General features: G+C 43.8%; 1 protein-coding gene across 9 annotated transcripts in view; it reads right to left on the bottom strand.

Annotated features, from left to right (window-relative positions):
• The window catches only part of sdk2b (sidekick cell adhesion molecule 2b), a 298,546-nt gene that overhangs the window by 165,107 nt on the left and 113,490 nt on the right, over window positions 1–19,949 (bottom strand). Inside the window, exon 1 of one of the 9 annotated variants that reach the window (XM_013133844.4) lies at window positions 1,763–2,491. The exons of the other annotated variants lie outside the window; for them this stretch is intronic. Within the exon in view, the coding sequence (XP_012989298.1) occupies window positions 1,763–1,778 (16 nt within the window). The 5' untranslated portion in view covers window positions 1,779–2,491. Of the gene's footprint in view, window positions 1–1,762; window positions 2,492–19,949 lie in introns of those variants that run through there. 9 annotated transcript variants of the gene reach the window in all.

The following is a 19,949-nucleotide window of genomic DNA, read 5'->3' as shown; positions in this document are numbered from 1 at the left end:
ACCAAAGGGACCAAATGTAGCTTTCCATCGTTCTGCTCCAAAACTAGTTTAATCAACACCCACAATATACAGTCAAGGAGTTCTTCTCAGCATGGCGGTGGAAGGTTTATGATCTCAGGCCCTATGTCCAGATGGCCCTCATTCAAGTTATGGAGGAAGCATGTGATCAAATTGAAGCAGCACCCATACAAGGGTGGATCCGTCACTCCAAAAGATTCTTCCCACGTTGCCCTGCGAATGAAAATGTAGCCTGTGATGTTGACGAGGCCCTGTGGCCAGATCCAGCTAGGCGGAGAGATGTTTAGGTTATTCTACTTACGTTACAGTATTACTGTAGGCTTACAGTACAATGGTACGTTTAGTAATACAGTACGAAAACTGGAAAATGTTGTGTTATGAATGTTTTGTAGAAATGTTCGGTATTGACTGACTTGAGTACATGAAAATGAATAAATATTTTCATTAATCTGCACAATTGGTGTCATGTGGTATTGGTGAATTAATTTTTACACTTTCTGTGTAAATGCTATAAGTGTTTAAGGTTAAGCACAGGAGTGTTTGACTGAATCAGATCATATGAAGGTTGGGTTTATGTTATGACCACAAAATAAAGTTTTTTATAAGACATTGTATAGCTTTGACAAAAGTGTTCCATTTTACAAACGATCTGAGGTGCTGTGCTACTTTGGTGTGGTGTTGTGCTAATTGTGTGACGGGGTTTGAAAAACCGGGCCCTGTTTTAAAAATTGTGCTTAAGCAATTGAAAAAAACTAAGTAAAATGTAATAACTACAAGCTGGTCTTCATGAGTGCATCTGCTAAATGCCTCAGTTGGTTTTTAAATTTCAGATGTAAGCCCTTTCACGACCTGTGACAGTCCAGGCCTCTGTCTCCAGAGAAGACATCAATCAGTAGTGATGCCGTAGGAGGGGGAGATGAGAGCTGAGGGTTTGGCCCGGGAGGTCACAGCCGGCTGGGAGGTCTGCAAGTGTGGTGACATCATCTGTTACACTCTGACCAAGAGCGCCCGTCCGTCGATCGATCAGGACCCCCGTCTACAACCCGCCAGCTCATTCTGCCCTGCCCGCCCACCAAACCTGCATAACTGTCTGCCCCTGTGGTAAAAACAGGAAAACGCCGACACAGATTAACAGACAGATATCATACATCACTGAGTATGTCTTCCCACCATGAATTGTGAGCACTTGTCTGTCATATCTACTGTACGCTGCTACACTATAGGAATACTATATCTCTTCAGCAATGTGATACCGCTCTGAACTCTGACAGACGTGGTCGTATCCAGAGAGATGCAGAACGTCTCCTCTCAAAGAAACATCTTTCCGTTCCACTATTGAGCACAGTCAAGTCTGTGAGCGTCGCACTGTCAATGCATGAGTGACAGACTCGCATGGACTCTGAATTCAGGCAGCTCTGCCTTTAAAATGATAGGATTCAAAGTACCTTTGCGGCTTACATGAAGGTGTTTCATTTAGTTGGAGAGCCTTGCTCAGTGCGTCTCTCTGAGTGGCAGGCTGCAATCCAGGACTCAAACCTCACTAGATTGCACTGTATGGCTGAAAAACGTGTTAAAGAGAGAAAGGGGGGAAAGAGCGATGTGAAGAAGGCAAGAAAAAGCTACTGTGATTCTTCTGTCATTATGCTGCTTTCAACCTGTCGGTTTTGGCTTATTTTAATGTTAAAGCTTATTGGTTTGGACAAGGAGTGAATGCACACACACACACATGCTCAAACGCTCTAACCGTGATGCCTTTCCATCGACGTCAGCGATGACACACACACCTCTTTACACTCGCGATGGGCTGTGAAGTGTACTCTCTGATTGTTGTTCTCTCATGCCACATCCAATCAGAACAGAGGAGGGGAACAGAACGGGGGGAGGATGACACATGAAGGGGTCAGAGAAGAGACATTATTATCAGCTATCAGATAACCAATGAAGGCCCAAAAATCAGGCCGTCTGTTGTATTTTATTTTAAATCATGGAGAAAGTGAGTGTCTGGGGAGAGAAATGGAGGGGGCTAGTCCTCCCACACCTACTAAATTTAATCCTCCATGTCATCACTCCTCTCTCAAACCCTCCTATAAACATTTCTCCCTCCATTCTTCCATCCCTCTCTCCTTTCTTCCTCCATCGTTCTTTAAATGGCACATTACCATGTTGAACTCATCCACAGAGCGTATTAGCTGTATTTTCGCCCTTCGTCATTAATAGTATGCAAATGCAATCCTCATCACCCCTTGGCTTAGGGCAGATGTTGACAGTAGTGGCCATATTTTATAGGTCAGCAGCTAAATGTCAGTGTGGAAGAAGAAGGAAGAGGACAAACGCAGAGCTCAAACTCTGGCTCCTGCAACTAGAACCTAAAAGGGCTGATGACCAGTTCCTCTGATCTCCCAGAAACACTGATTTGGTACTCAGTGGGAGTGGTGGTGTGGTAGGGTGGTGCTGAGGTGTGTAGGGGTGGTGTGGTTGAATGTAGTATGTTGTGGTGTGGTGGTGGTGTGTGGTGGTGGTGTGGTTGAATGTAGTGTGTTGTGGTATGGTGGTGGTGTGGTTGAATGTAGTGTGTTGTGGTGTGGTGGTGGTGTGGTTGAATGTGTTGTGTTGTGATGTGGTGGTGCGTAGTGGTGTGTGGTGGTGTTGTGGTGTGGTGGTGCGTAGTGGTGTGTGGTGGGGTTTAATGTGGTGTGTTGTGGTATGGTGGTGGTGTGGTTGAATGTAGTGTGTTGTGGTGTGATGGTGGTGTGGTTAAATGTAGTGTGTTGTGGTGGTGCGTAGTGGTGTGTGGTGGTGTTGTGGTGTGGTTTAATGTGGTGTGTTGTGGTGCGGTGGTGCGTAGTGGTGTGTGGTGGTGGTGTGGTGGGGTTAAATGTGGTGTGTTGTGGTGTGGTGGTGCGCAGTGGTGTGTGGTGGTGTTGTGGTGTGGTTTAATGTGGTGTGTTGTGGTGCGGTGGTGCGTAGTGGTGTGTGGTGGTGGTGTGGTGGGGTTAAATGTGGTGTGTTGTGGTGTGGTGGTGCGTAGTGGTGTGTGGTGGTGGTGTGGGGGGGTTAAATGTGGTGTGTTGTGGTGTGGTGGTGTGTAGTGGTGTGTGGTGGTGTTGTGGTGTGGTTTAATGTGGTGTGTTGTGGTGTGGTGGTGCGTAGTGGTGTGTGGTGGGGTTTAATGTGGTGTGTTGTTGTGGTGCGTAGTGGTGTGTGGTGGGGTTTAATGTGGTGTGTTGTGGTGTGGTGGTGCGTAGTGGTGTGTGGTGGTGTTGTGGTGTGGTTTAATGTAGTGTGTTGTGGTGGTGGTGTGGTTTAATGTAGTGTGTTGTGGTGTGGTTTAGTGTAATGTGGTGTGGTTTAGTGTAGTGTGTTTTAGTGTAGTGTGTTGTGGTGGTAGTGTGGTTTAATGTAGTGTGTTGTGGTGTGGTTTAGTGTAATGTGGTGTGGTGGTGTGGTTTAGTATAGTGTGGTGTGATTTAGTGTAGTGTGTTGTGGTGGAGTGGTTTAGTGTAGTTTGGTGTGGTGATATGGTGTGGAGTGGTTTAGTGTAGTTTGGTGTGGTTTAGTGTAGTGTGGTGGAGTGGTTTAGTGTAGTGTGGTGTGGTTTAGTGTAGTGTGGTGCGGTTTAGTGTAGTGTGTTGTGGTGGAGTGGTTTAGTATAGTTTGGTTTGGTGATATGGTGTGGCGTGGTTTAGTGTAGTGTGGTGTGGTTAAGTGTAGTGTGTTGTGGTGGAGTGGTTTAGTGTAGTTTGGTGTGGTGATATGGTGTGGTGTGGTTTAGTGTAGTGTGGTTTAGTGTAGTGTGGTGTGGTTTACTGTAGTGTAGTGTGGTTTAGTGTAGTGTGTTGTGGGGGTGTGGTTTTGTGTAGTGTGGTGTGGTTTAGTGTGGTGTGGTTTAGTGTAGTGTAGTGTGGGGATATGGTGAGTATCGGGGCAAGAAGAGCACAGGGAGTCAGGGAGGCAACCAAGAGGCTTGTGGGAACTCTAATGGAATTACAGTCTTCCACAACAGCCTGGGTGCTCCACAAAAGTGGTCTTCATGGGGAGAGTGGCAAAAAAAGCCAAGACAATATTATCCTGTGAGTCCAAAATTAAACTCAATAGCCTCTATGCTAAGTGCTATGTTTGGCAGATGCCTAACAACACAGATCATCTTGACAAAACCTTCCCTGCCGTGAAGCATGGTAGCGGCAGCATCTTGCTATAGGATGCTTCTCAGCGGCACAGACTGGAAGACTGGTCAAGATTGAGAGAAGCAAAATTCAGATAGGTCCTTGAAGAAAACCTGATCCAGATCACGCAAGACTTCAGACTGGGGAGAAGATTCAACACAAAACCCACATGGCTGGAGGGTGGAGATGGGTACTGAACCCTAGTCCCTGGTGGGTACCCACTTACAGAGCATCGTTGAGAGAGAGAGAGGCCAAAAGAAACACCAGCTGAGAGATACAACGGAGACTATGAGTGACAGATAGACATGGAAGAAACTAAAACAAGGAAGCAAAACTAGATAGTTGCCAGGTTGGTATTCACTTAGTGCGTAAATCAATGACACACAGGATGCAGTCATTCCAGTCAAGCCGAGCTATGAGTAGGGCAATGCAAGTCATGGTCAGATAGAGGAAATGAGAGGAGAGCAGGCTAAACACAACACCCCTCAACCTTCCCCTGGCAGAGGAAATTAAACATCCAGCTATTCCTGAGCGGCTCTGTCATATATTGTCTTTTCCTCACCCCCACCCTCGCTTCAACTTTGGGTCCACATCGTATGGAGAGCTGAAGGTGGACATTGATATGTTATGATAAACAGGAAAGATAAACATTTACAGAGGAGGTAAACACACAACAGTAAACTTATCGTCTCCTTGCAAAGCTATGTCACTGGGTTCACACTGCAAAATGTAGGCCAAATAACAGACAGATTACACTTGATTAGTTGGAGGTGAATACTATGAAATGAAGGTCTGATGTGGAAGGGTCCTTACAGGGACCATATATAAGAAAAGAATGAATTGGCGACATAATGCAAAGTCGACATGATGACACGAAGTCGACATAATGACCTTGTTGACACAGGTGGCGCTGCACGCCGAAGAGACTACAACGGGACAGAGGAGGTGACGTCTAAAGAAGGTGCCAACTTGCCGTCAGTTTACAACCTGTCTCCTGTGGGCTCTAGCTAAACACAGACCAATCAAAGGTGAGACTGACACCTTACAGAGTCAGACTTGTTATAGCCTGGCTTCTGACGCTTCCAGCCCGTATAACACCCTCTCTCCACCCATCTCTTTTGTCAAATCTCTGTCTCTTTCTCTTTCTGTCTCTCTCTCTCTCTCTGCCGACATTGTATCACACACACACACACACACACAAGCACACACTCTCACACAAACACAAAAACTAAATACACAGTCAAAAACAGTCACGCAGACACATGAGCAGTTCCACCCAAGGTCTTGCCACTCCAGCCCCGGTATCTGAGTCAGTCCGTACAGCCCTCCCGTCTGCTACGAGGGGAGCCACGGAGGAGGTGGGCGCGTTGATGCTGAGCCCTGAGGTACTTTTTCAGCTTGTTAAATGTCACAGTGTTGCAGTGGGAATGGATGGCATGTTTCGGCGTCTGGTGGTAACACAATCAGTCTGATTAAATGGCTGACATGTAACTCTGCCGAGATAGGGTGGGCCGGCCAGAGAGAGACAGAGGGCTGGGGAGAGAAGAGAAGAGTAGGTTTACATCAGACACACCTGAGAAGAGCTGGAGGGAGAGGGAACGATGACGGGGGACGGGGACGGGGGGGGGGGTCATTTCCAGGGCTGAGTCAGAGTGAGACGTAAAGACGGGGGTGGGGGGGGTCATTTCCAAGGCTGAGTCAGAGTGAGACGTAAAGACGCGGGGGTCATTTCCAGGGCTGAGTCAGTGAGACGTAAAGACGGGGGGGGGGGGGGGGGGGTGAGACGGAAAAAGGAATTAAAGAGACAGAAAAGGCAGCAACAGCAACATGTCTGGGTGAATGAACAGCTGAGTGTGTAGGGTAGGTGTTGATCTATGATCCACGTCTCAGTGTTATTTTATACATGTATTGCCCCTTAATTTTAATAGGCTGTTAACCACAAAGACATTCATATCAATAGAATGACAGGCAAAAAACTGATAAAAAGCGGTCACGGAAAAAACAAACAGTCAAAGGGAACGACGAGCGCACACAGAGACTGACTCGCATGGAAAAAGGTGTGTGCCAGCACAAGCATAGAGAAGTGCACACTTTCCCTCCTAATTACCTCTGAGTCGGTGAGAGTGGATCCAGTCTGTGGATGACCTGAAAACCAGCAATCGAGGCAATGGTGAGCTCTACAACATATTAAACAGAGTCCGATTTTGCTAGGGCATTGTGGATGGAAGGACAAAGGACACTGGTTGGGCAGTTCATCGGATAGTTTTCTATATGTCCTGACACCTTACATTACATTTTAAACCTTTCCGAAACGTTTAGCCTCACTGCAACCATTCAGAATAACTACGCCCACGTTAATGCTTCAAGGGGGACTGTGTACAATCATGCCTCTAACGTATACAAGACCACATTTAAAGAATGTCCTCTCGTCATCTCCTTTACCGGACAAGACTGGAATAGTATTAGCTAGTTCAGGGTGTTTTAAGGTGGGAAGGATAGCACTGTGGTTGTGCAGAGATTAAAGGCCAGTTTAAATGGGGAATAGATCAGGCCATTTTCTAAAATTATTCAAATTATTTAAATATATTTATAATTTAGCTTTTAAATGTACATGTTTTTCACTTCACCTACCCCTGACCAAACATTGAACAGTGCAGTGAGCGGTGAGATCACGTTGTAGACCGATAAGTTCCGCGTCTAACAGCTGGTTTGTTGTGACCCATTGATTTATGAAGAGTCCGAGGTGTGCTGGGGGACCTGCTGGGGAGGAAACAGCTGTACGGCCCTCAGCGTCGCCTACTGTGGGATGGATAGATTCTGGGAAAGCCTAGCATGTGTTGCAGTAGGAGGCAGTGGATTGGGGATGGAAGAGCCTGATCCCACCTGGAAGAATGGTTGGGTGTAAGTTACGGCTGGGACTGAAGAGCAGGGCTGCTACAACCCTATGAGTTACAGGGCAAAGGAGTGGAAGGTGGGGGCAGGATGTATCGGGGTGGAGAGAGTGGGAGGCCATGTCTTAACCCTGACTCAAAGCCATGTCGTTTGTCACGGGGAGAGTGCAGGGAATTATGGGACCTCTGACAGAGCCGTACAAACCCCCACGAGTACCATCTCTATGGCTAGCCCCCCCCCCCCCCGAATAGCTACACCATCTACTTTAGGGTTGCCCCCCCACAGGTTGGCCTGTACCTCCCAAGTCTGAGACTCCCTCCTCCCTCTAATCCCCACCAGAACAAGTACACATCCAGCCAATTCTATTTCCCTCGGCCCCTCAAGTTCAAGGGTAATTTCCAGGCCCGGAGGGCGGAAATCTATCTGGATTTTCTAATGAAGGACTGGTTCAAACCTGGGAACGCAGGTGAACGCAATTAACACCCAGGTGTAACAAAAAAATATATAATGCTGCCTACAGCTGTACTTCTGCCGTCATCTCCCCATTTCTCCCTCTATTTACACCTCTTCCCCCCTGTACCCACCCCCCCACTCCACCCACACACCACAGTCTGAATTGTACACGAGTCCATTAAAAGGCACATCTGTGGGAGTGAAGTGCTCCTGCAGTAATGTATGATTGCACTGACTGAGTAAACAGACATGATATTAGCATGAAAATGTTACGCATCTCCTGAAGCGGAAGCCTACACCTTGTATATATGGACAGGAACAAATGGAGGGACGCGTCGAACTTCTCTATGGACAGAGTTGATTGTGTAACCTGGTATAATGGCAGAGGGGCGAAACGCGTTGCCAATATGATCCACGTGGTCTTATCCACATACTTCTCATCTTCAGCGACAACACCACAGGACTCTGGTGTTTGTAGGGTCACAGCATCGGCCACACATGATCACGAACATGAGATGGTAAGTGCTGTGGAAAGTAATGTTTAAACACTATGCGTTAGAGAGGATCGCACTGGCGGTTTACTTAAATTGATGGGTTCCAGACATATTGCTGTCTTCACAACGGGTGGCTTAGACTCAATTACAGCCAGCACAACAACAGGCAGTCGGCTTGGCAGCCCACTATGAAGTGTAAAACATACAAATTAGCTACAGACTCTGCCAGGGAGAGAGAGACAGATAGGAAGAAAGGGAGGAGTCGACAGATGGAAAGAGAGAGAGGTAGAGGAAGAGATACTGCTGCCAGCTTAGGGAAACTGCAGGCCTTGTGAGGTAAATAATAGCATCGTTATGACCATAAGTAAAACGTCCACTCCAAACACAATCATTATCAAGTGAACCCAGACAGACCCAGACAGACCCAGACGCCTGCAGTACAGCACCTCACTGATTCAATTTAACAGCAAAACAAAAACCAGACTAATAACACAGAGGGACACACGCACTACAGACGCCCTTGTACTAAGGAACTGCAAACGGGGGGGGAAAAGTCAGCGCATCACGTCTGAAGTCCTCCAACCTCGCACTCTCTTAGCTAAAACACGCACTCTGCAATCCGTCTTTTCTCCTCTACCCAGTAGAATACTTACTAGGGTATGAAATAAGGCTATGCATTATAAATATCTACGGGGGCTTTCTTCGTTTGCCAGGGGTTTGGGGACTTTCTAACAGGACGCTTGAAAATGTGTGTCCATTAGAGTGTGGCTTTGTTGATCCGCGCCGCCGTGTTGCAGTGCTCGTGTCGCAGCTGTGAGATAAAGGAGAGCAGGGGGACAAAGAGACGGAGAGACATCCCATAACAGGAGGTACTTAGGTCTGAATCCTGGGCAGTGAATGCAGTCGTACCTATACAATAGCCATGGGCAACGTAGCGTACTCTCCGCCAACAGCAATAGGCCAGAGATGGAATGAAATTATTTCGCTGAATAAGTAGAACTGCAAATGTAATGCAAATGCACAAATAAAGATATTAAAAAGTGCTGTAATTTCCCCGCAGTCCTCCAAATGTATCTTGCTGAGTGTGCCAAACACCCGGTAGGACGGTAACCATAGAAATAGTCATTCCTTGTGTATGGTGCCAACACAAAGATGTGCAGGAGACAGTACTTTGCCAGACACAACTTTGTGCGGTCAGTGGGAGGGGTTCTGCTGTGCGTCTCATTGAGCGTGGGGGCAGGGCCTGTGTCTCCACGTGACAAACACACAATGTCACTTTGTTTTAAATGGACTCTGTGGACGTCTGGGTTAACTAGTAAACTGTTACTTTCTCTCACACACACACACACACACACACACCTCTGGCTCCACGTAACCGCAGACACAGTCTAAGGCCATGAAACATAGCATGATACAAATGAAATCTAATGTCAGGAAGCATGGCAGAGAATCTATAGGACTACAGCCCTCACCGCACAGGGTCACAGAGACAATGATACGACTATCTAGATGTCAGGTTGTTACGACAAGAAAAGCAGGACAAACTCAAGGGAGAGACCAGGGGAATAGATGGTAGGAGGAAAGCAGAGAGAGGAAAAGTAAGTCTTTCTGTTCTGTGGATCAGTTGAATCGGACACAACTCAGAGACAGAGAACAGCTCAAAAACAAGTTGTAGAGGCACAGAAGCGCACACTCTCACTAAAACACAAATGCACTCACTGAAACACACAGATTCACACACACACTAAAACACACACACACCGCTTCGTAGGCTAGAGTATATGATACCATATGGGGTTTTGTGTAGATAAGCTGGTTGAGCATGATTATTTTGCAATGCCAAGCTTGTGGTTTTGATTCCCATGGGGGCCAGATAAAGCCTGACAGATTGATGCAGTTCTTCACTCTGAAGTTTGTCTGTTTGCCAACTTAGCAGCTATAGGTATCTAGCTAAGTATTTAGATGATTATAAAATATTGTTACACAAATAAGTTTCACTTGAAAACAGCAAAGGATCACCACTTGAAACAAGTCATCCCAGCTAGACAATTAAGTTTTGGGAATGTCTATTCTGAAGTTGGCACCTTCAACCAACATTAGAGGAAACCATTAATAGAACCATGAGAGAACTTCAAGTAATTACTGAAATAGTACGCATGATGTTCCGCAAAACAACACATTCACAGAACATTTTGAGAAAACACAAAATGTTCTTATTGCAAAATCAGTTAGAGAACATTCCAAGAACATTACCAAAAATGTAATATAATGTAACCATGTTTTAACTGTCATTTTTTTGTTAAAGTAATGAAATGCCATTAACATAATGTTGCTAAAATTGGCTGAAAATGTTCTAAAACCAGGCAATTATTTTTTACATAGTGAAAAAGGTTGTGTTCAAATACATTTCAAGCTCCAAAAATTTGCAGGGCTCCTGTATTTATTTTGTGAGTGCAGCAAACTGAGATTTCTTTTTATAAACTTTCAAATGTATACATTTGCGATTATAGAGACTCTGAGGGGTATAAAAAAATAAGGCTCTTGTCTAGTGCTGGTATTACAGAACATCCTGCGATGACCCAAGTTTAGCCAGGATACTACCCAAGCCAATCACACCCCAACACACAAAAGTACAAGCACACACATACTCACACACACACACAAATTATTTGTGGACACTGGAAACATAGAAATCCATGTTCCCTAATATCTTAAGCCTAAATCTTGTGCTGATCGATTTGTCATGTTTTAATATGTTAGAACTTCTAGTCCCACACATACACATACATAGACCTTGATGACACAAAATAAGCTGATTTCCGTGTACAGAAGAACAATAGTAGCCACTGGCTCTTTGATATCATCCGTCCTCCCACCTTTATCTCTCCCTCCCTCCCTCCCTCCCTCCCTCCATCTATCTTGTGTTCGTCCCTCCCTCCTCAAACCTATCTAATTTGACCTTGCTCCAACATGACCAGACAGACAGAGAAAGATGAAACAGAGATTACAGACTCCCTGCCGGCACAAACTTGCTACTTGCAAGCCATCCTGGGAAAGAAGCAGTCTTTTCAGGAGACACATTTTTTTTTTCTTGCAGTAAACCTTTCCTTTACTTCTTCCTGTCAATAGCCAAACTGTTAAGAAGAGTCTTAAGTTCACCCTGATGTTGACAATGGATGGGCCTGGCTGTGCAGTGATGCTCTTTTGTCTTTTCAATCTGATGAAAACTTAAAGAGATGGGGTGAATTATGTATGACTATACGGAGAGACGTCAGCCCCTACCATCCGTTACATTGTCAGCTAGCTTGTGTATTAATGATTCACTTTGTTGAGCCAGCTTGTCCCAATAGGCAACCAACCCCGTCATCCTCCGTTCACATATACAGTATCTTCAAATATACAGCCCTCTTGCATAAATGCATCTATATTATAGATATATCCTTTGCTGTTTTCATGATACCGGTGTCATATCTTACGTTACAAGTCTGTATTACACACAAGACTACACTTAAAAGGGAAATGAGGGAGGGAAAAAATAGGAAGTGTAAATTGCATCCCTACAAATGTTTTATTTTATTTTTTGGAGTCGTGCATGGATCTGCAAGCTAGCAATTCTGGCAAAAGCCAGATGGGCTGGACCGTTTTTCTAAATAATTTTTATGGGTTGGCAGGGATGAAATTCACACACAGAATAATGATTTTATTGCCTAATGCTTGGCAATAAAATCTACTAAAGTGAAAAAGGTGCTCTGATTTCAAAAGGATATTTGAAAACGTAATTGTTTGAAAATTGTGTGAAAGCACAACATTTGAAGCATCCCTTTTTCCTTGACAGAGAGAATGGGCGTTTTATGGACTACCTGGTAATTACAGGTATACACCTTTTCCAAACTGCCAATATGTATCATTGTTCTTTTTTACAACAACAGTAACATGATATGTTTTTGAGATATGAAGAGGCATGTGTGCCAAATGTGCACAAACACATTAAGATCATTGCACATATGTTTAACACATTTACTGTCTGATGAATAAATTGCTACTAGGAGTGGTTATTGTGTCTAGAGCATCCAGAGCATAGGTCCGTGGAGAGGTGCCTGTCCAATGAGGATTACCTACCAGTCCATGGCACATCCATCATCCTAAAGTATAACTGACTGCGGTGCTGCTTAGTTCATAGAACCATGGTTATTTAGGGAGTAATCTCTTAAATCTGCTATTTATCAGCTGCCACACACAGAGTGCTTTCTCAAACAAATATGGCGTTAGCTTAGACAGAAGTATTACTTTGTTACATTTTTTCTCAATTGTATACAAGCATTTCTTTTTTCTAAAAGGTTGACATGAGTATCTACAGCTTAAAAGCAATGATCAAATCCCTAAATACCTAAGAGCTTTGAATAATTTTCTTGCCTTTGTAATGTGTTAGCACATCCTATTTTTATTTAAACTGTAAATACACATTTCATCAATGAATACAATATTCGCTAAAAAGTGTTTTGTTCGCAGTGGTAAAATCATGTGACAAATTGAAGATAATTAGGTGCAGTTGTGATCATCTGCTCAGTCAATCAGTAAAGGCTAGGGTGCACAATTCTAAACTGGCCAATCAGCGTTGCTTAATCAGCATTGGTCAATCTATATTGCTCAATCAGAATTGGCCGTTCGGTATTGGTCAGTCAGCATTATATAATGGGTAGTTAGCACACTCGATGACGAGTTGGATGCGGCCATCTGAGAGGAACAAGACCAGAAGCCATATCGGATGAGATTCAAGCAACAACTGATGACCATGTCATGAACCATGGACTGACCGTGGCTGAAGCTCTTCAAAAACTGGTAAATAAACCGGATGCTTTGGAGACTTGTGGAGCTATTCTATTGTTTCCAATGCACTGTACAAAGCAAATTACAATACGATATGCACTGTACTCTAACTCAAGATGTTTGATTACACGGTCTTGCTGGAAAAAATGTGCTACAGTGCCACAATCACTGGTCAGACCTCGCTCTTATTTACTCACATTTAGCTCAAACAGTGTTTATAACTTTATGTCCTCATTGTAATTGTTTGAAGATCTACACTATGATCTTAACCATGTAGCAAGCATTCAATTCGGGACAAGAAGTGTTACTCATGTACCGACAAGCAGCCAACACTAGCAGTCATATTTTTCTAAAATAAACATAATATGTCTGACACAAAGACTAATGATATAAGTGACTAGAGCATCTTACCATTTCCAGGAAGAGCTGACAACTGGTCAAAATCATTGTGTACACCACAGGGCTATACAATTGCCCTGTCACCATTAAGCATTGTGTTAAACTGACTAATGTTTCTTATTAAGTTTACCTCCGCATCTATGAACTGTACAGCTTTTGCCACTGGCGGTTTTAACAGCTTATTAGCCAATAATAGGATTACTGGTATCTACAAACTTACTACTTGGAATAGTCATAAGAACTGAGCAATTTCTAATGAGACTGAAGATGAACTTTACACAGCCAAAGCTATTTCATTTCATGGTAAAAAAAAAACTATATATTTTTCTTACATTCGTGAATGACATTGATACAATAATTATCAATATATGTGATGATGAATTACATTTTCATCAAGTGAAAAGAAGAGAGAATCATGGAAACCCTACAATTTTACTGCCCAAGTGGTTATGATCTATCCTATATTACCCCCAAAAGCATGCACAGATGCGTACTTCAAAGAAACACCAGAAATAGTCGCAATGCAACCATAAACAATTTTATTTTAGGCTTACTATAATTTAGACACTGAAGGTTATAGCCAGAGAAGTTTTTGTCTACCCAGAACAAATCCTAATGCATAATTTGTTTCAACTGTGAAGAGATTCGAAAGCCTATAGTTCACAGGTCGGCTTCTTTAACCATCAGTTAGTCAGTCAGTCAGTCAGATCACATCATGCAGGTACTACATAACTAAAGTGCATGTGTGGGAATCTGAGGCAGTCTGTCGTTGGTGGCTGACTATCAGTAGCTAGTTCATGCTAAGGAAATGTTAGACAATGTTCTACCGCTCAAGACAATAAGACACATTTATAACTGTCACCAATTTTCATTTTCGCTGCATTGAATTACAGGTCACTGTCACGGTGCGGTGAGCAGCAGCGCCGCCGTGCCAGATATTCTCAGTTTCCCATCACACACAAATGCATCCCGGACTTGTTCTGTGTCACATGTCTATTATTGTTCACACCAGGTCCCTGTTAGCTAATTTGTATGTGTTTAAATGTTTCCACTCTGCTCCCCACATTGAGGATAATTGTTGTTGTCAGTTCGTTTATTGGTGAGTGTTACGTGTATGTACTGTCTGAAGATTATATGTATAAGACACATTGTCGCGCACTTTTATTTCATTCAGTCTATAGTTACAGTTTTTCCGTTCGTTGTTCGGTTTTGCTTTGATTGTTGAATAAACCCACGAACGCGAAATATGCCTGCGCCTGGACAGTCACACTTTGTTAGCTAATGTTTGCTAGCTAGCTACAGTAACATCAACCAGTGTTTGCAGCTGTTGGAATTTGAGTCAATGGGAGAAGATGGCAATGAAATGTATGAAGTGTTCCTTAGCTGGCAAGGTGACTGTGTTCCTGTCAACTGTCTGAAATGCACTCAATGCACGTAGCTAATGTGGGGTTAATCCAGTCAGTTTGTTTTATGTTGGTAGGGTTCACACACAATAGCGGAATTTGCAGATCTACAGTAGCGAGCAAACCGAATGGTGCAAACTAAAACAGTATTACAGTACTACTTTTGTTACTACTTTTATAGTACTACTTTTTAATTCCCCTCAGGAATTGTTCTTGAGAAAAAGGTTTAACGTAATCTTCAGAAAATCTATTTTTTCACTGATCGTATTTGTCAATTACTAAATATGCAAGAATCGGAATTAATAATTTCTCAAACATTTGAGAGCTTCAGAATAATTACGTAAATAATTGATTTATAAATCACCTATCATAGATATTGATTATAGATTTTGCTGTTGTTCTAGAATTCAGAGAAGAGGACATGGAGCTGGCGGTCAGCAAGTCTTCTCAGAAGAACAAGAAATCTCAACAACGGACAACACTTTCATTCGCCTTCTGGAAACATTTGCCAATGTACCTACAGACAGCTAAACAATGATTGACGAGGTTATGCCAGAATATGACCAAGGAAGGAAAGAAGAGTACGGAATGTCCTACGACCACAAAACTGAGGGTGATTGAGATCCAGTGTTCAAGCTTTGCCACAGTAGTATTTTTTTCTGTTCGGTACTGCAAATATGAACAAAAGCCTAGAATCAAATACAACATACATACCCTATTGTAGCCTATGAAACAGCGTTCTACGTTACATTATGTGCTGTACTGTAAAGCCCATTCAGTGATCCACCCTGTCCTCAGAGGATAACAGAGATTGATTCCAGTGCCATCCCACATGGGTGTGTGTGTTTGTGTGTGTCGCCGGATGGAGCAGGTTTTCATCTCGCAACGCGGAGACGCCGTGGCAGGAATGTCATTCGACAGAGGGCAACTGTTTACATCCTCGGTCAGCTTCGGGTCAACATCACCATGTGTGATGCAGTTGGTCATCAAGAAGCGACACAACGCTGTGCCATTATTGGCCCTTACGTCAGTGACCGTCGCCTGGGGTTTCTCTAGGTCCAAAAGCTTAGAGAAGCAGGAGATGCCGCAGGTGAGGGTCAGCAATCAAACCATGTCAACATTTGGGACAAGGTGAAATATCTGGGATGGCAACTTGAGAAAAAAAGTTGCGTGAAGACATTACATACCGCTTGTCAAGCAAACAGATGTTTTTAAAACCCTCTTTGGTAAATGTTTTTTGGCGACGTGAAATGTTATTGAATCTGTGCTTTTTCTCTGCCGTTTGGAATGTGTTTTTGCTTGGGATGGCATTGAGAAGCAGGAGATGCCGCAGGTGAGGGTCATAAATCCAAACATGTAATAATCTGGGACAAGGTGAAATATCACCGCAGTGTCCAGGTGCAATGGTTCCAGGCCCACCCTGTATGTTGAAGGTCTTCCTCTGACCATGCCCCCCTCATACCATCGAACAGGTATTTTCTCTGCCTGGCTTTGCTGAGTGTATGGCTGTGGTTCCCACATGCTGGCTCCTCTCCTTGATGCCATGGAGGCTGGCTGTGAGAACTTAAGTGCTGAGGCTAGCCGGGGTTGGAAAAAGCACACTTATTTTATAGCCTGGCTAGAAAAAATGTATTGGTTCAGGGAGACGAAAGGTTGTGGCCAAATGAAAATGCCCAACACTTTTGTGTTTTTGTTTGTGAGTTTTTATTTTATGAGTCATGATAAAGACTGCAGGTGATTTACTTTTAAGATGTTGCTTTTAAAGAGCAATATTATGATTGTGTTCACATTCATTGTTTTTTCTGCAGTATATACATCTCCCGCAAGAATTAAGAGACCACTGCACCTTTTTCTTTCCTTTGAAAAAAGTTGAAAAGGAAAGTTTTGAGTGAGGAACAGAAGCATTCAATTTGCAGTGGTCTCTTAATTTTAACCCTTCTGTTCCTCACGCAAAACCTTCCTTTTCGACTTTTTTGGAAAGGAAAGAAAAAGGTGCAGTGGTCTCTTAATTTTTTTCCCGGAGCTGAATGTATGATGACAGCATTACACATTTTGATGACTGCATATGTTTTTGTTGAATTCATATTATTAAAAAAAAATCTTTTACTAAATGCATTCATGTTTTGAAAAATTATTATTTTGATCGCTTCCGAGTCGTTGCTGAAACTTACAATGTATCCTCAATCAGGATTACCTGGTAAATAAAATAAAAACACAAATATAGATGTATTACTTGATAATAAGCATTACTGCTAATAAACCTGATTCTTCATGATTTCCATCTGACCAAACTGTAAACGTTAGCAGCACCAACGACATAGGATGACAAAGTTAGTCTTGATTACTGTTACCCTGTAACAGTAATCAACCCATACACAGTAAGATCTGATTCAGAGTAACACATATGCCTGGCAGAACTACGGAACTGGCGATCCTCAATTTTCCCTCTCAGACTCCTCTCCTCTCTACCGCAATGCATCTCCTCCTCCCTCCCACTCTGAAAGATCTCCTCCTGTTTGAGAAGTCGGGGTACTATGGAGCTGTATGACGTGTGGTGGAAGGTGGAACTTTAGTTTGTACTCAAATGTTTTAATAATATTTATTTCGGTGATTCATTTCTTGTCTAGTAAATTGTGTTGATTTCTGAAATGCCACAGTGGGCCGGTGTACGTGCAGGGTTTGAGGATTATGTCTAAAATAAAGGGTTTTAAAAACTCCAAACTCAAACTCACTCCCCCATTTAAAGTGCTTATTCACGCAGAGTCATGCGAGACCCGCTCCTGCTGTGTCCCATTAAATGGACTCCCCCCTCCGGAGACAGTAGCTAGTCCAGGGACGCCGGCTTCTAGATTAACGTCAGGGTATGTGTGAAGACGACAGGCGGGGTACGAGTCTCAGAGGCCATTAACATAGATGTCATGTACAACATACGCTCTTCCTTTCCCTCTATCTCTCTCTCTTTCTCTCTGGTGATTCACGGAAAGGAAATGGAGATGTGATGTGGGCATTACTGTCAGAAACAGAGAGAGAAAACATGGAAACTGCATCTGAGGCTGAGACGGCAGAGAGACAGGCAAAAATAGACACATAACAACATACAGTAGACACGCATGCTAGCTATGTGCCGTGGACACTAGGGTTGCACGATATGACATTGCGATATTTTGTTGCACGATATGACATTGCGATATTTTGCAAGATGCAGTCTGTGGCGAAAGCACTGCAATCTGGTCCACTTGTTCAGGTGCAGCCTTCACCATGTTCGCGGTATTGTCTGTTGTAATACAGACTAGACAACTCTCATCTAGGCCCCAATCAGCTAAAGCTTCTCTCATCCCTGTCGCGATGTTCTCACTTGTATGATCGTCTGGGAAAAATGTAGTTTGCAAACAGCGACATTTCTGGTGGAAGTCCTCATTAATAAAATGTGCGGTCAGACTTATGTAGGGCTCCGTTGTCCGTCTGGACCACAAGTCTGTTGTTGCTGTATAATATTCCACTTGTGACCGCTCTGTTTCAACTTGTGCCTTGCATTTCTCGTACAGCTCTGGGATGGCAACTAGAGAAAAATAGTTGCGTGATGGCATTACATACCGCTTGTCAAGCAAACGGATCATGTTTTTAAAACCCTCTTTGGTAACCGTGTTAATTGGTACCAGAGACATGTCTTTGGCGACGAGAAATGTTATTGAATCTGTGATTTTTCTCTGCTGTTTGGAACCTTTCTTGTATGGTGTTTTTGCTTTGGACGGCATTGAGATGCTTTGCACTCGTCACACGAAGATTTGTGGTGCCGCCTTAAACGATCAAACAAATTGATTGTGTTGCATCGTGTTGTGGCAACAATTGCAAGGCACTCTCGACAAAGTACCTGTTCTTGGTCAAAATCATTCTGTCTGTAGCCGAAATATTTCCATATAATTGACGATGCATTACTTTATGCAACCAAATTCTCCATTTTGGCCTTTTTTGCCTGTTCCTCGCTCATCATTTCGTCACGTGCAAGCAGAGTCTGCATGTCAACCACGTGCAGCAACAAACTGTGTTTAAAATAAGAAGAATTATAATGAACTGTGTATCCAATAACCCATAAATCAGAGAGTAAATTACGTTATTTCAGACAGATATAATGCTAGTTTTCCACTTGAAAAAAATATTGTAGACTGATATATGTTTACCGTACTAAATCACACCTTCTGCGATGTGACTATTGTGGATGCATTGTGAATCCATACATCGGAGTGTCGATGCTGTAACGATATATTGGGCAGCCCTAGTGTACACAAACATTATGCACACACACACCCAGGTCATGTTTTGAAGATGTGTGCAGACTGTGATTCATGTTCTCAGTTCCAGAGAAGGCTGTAATTGGTCAAAGGAAAATGTAATTTAGAATAGATTATGAATAACTGATCCTCTAGACATAGTGCATGGTATAAATGTATGGGAGGAAATATCATCTGCTGATTAATCTGCAGGCACTGGCTGGCCAGGTAATGTAGCAGTCCTACTACCATAACCTGATGACTTGTACCTCCAACGAAGAGCTGAACCAAGCATATGCTTGGATAGCTTTGAAAGACCGCTGAGCAGGCTTGGAAATGCCACACAGCTGTTATTTTTTTCACTCAATGACCTTTCTGTGACCTTTAAACCCCAGACAACGGCAGGACAGACTTTCAAATCTACATCATAAAACCAAACACATTCTGACTACAGGCTCTCTCAGTTTGTTTATGAAGAACACTTTCCCGTCTACCCTATCCTGCCCCGTCTCCCCTACTCCCTCTCTCCCATGGCTCTCCATCGCCTCCTCTGTCTCTCATCTGTCCTCCCTGTCTCCCTGCAGTATCTCCCCTGTCCCTCCCCCGCCCTCCCTGTCTCCTCCACATTCTCTCCCATGTCAAGCCTTGATTGGAGCTCATACATCAACCTCATTGCTGCCCTGAATGCTCTTTTAAGGGCCAGGGCCAGAGATCTCTGCATTACAAAGGTTGTGGGTGGGTTGAGTGAATGGATGGAAGGACAGAGGGATAGAGGGGCGTAGGGGGTAACCATGACAGACTGCTGCAGGGATAACTAAGCCCTTCGGGGGGGGGGCTGTGGAGAGTGATCTCCCAGTACTGCCCCGCTTCCCTTCCCACACCTCCCTCTGCTCGTCTCGGCCTCGCCTGGTTCTACTTAATGCATGATGGATGGATGGGGGGGACTGAATGAAACAGCATTGATCTCTGCTTATTCTGACAGGCCATCGACCATTCACCCTCCTCTCTGTCACTCTGAGGAGCTGCCCTAAT

The sequence above is a fragment of the Esox lucius genome, chromosome 5, assembly GCF_011004845.1.
Source record: "Esox lucius isolate fEsoLuc1 chromosome 5, fEsoLuc1.pri, whole genome shotgun sequence".
Taxonomy (NCBI): Eukaryota; Metazoa; Chordata; class Actinopteri; order Esociformes; family Esocidae; genus Esox; species Esox lucius.
The sequence above is the reverse complement of the archived record's forward strand: the minus strand, read 5'-3'. Positions and strand labels throughout refer to the sequence as shown.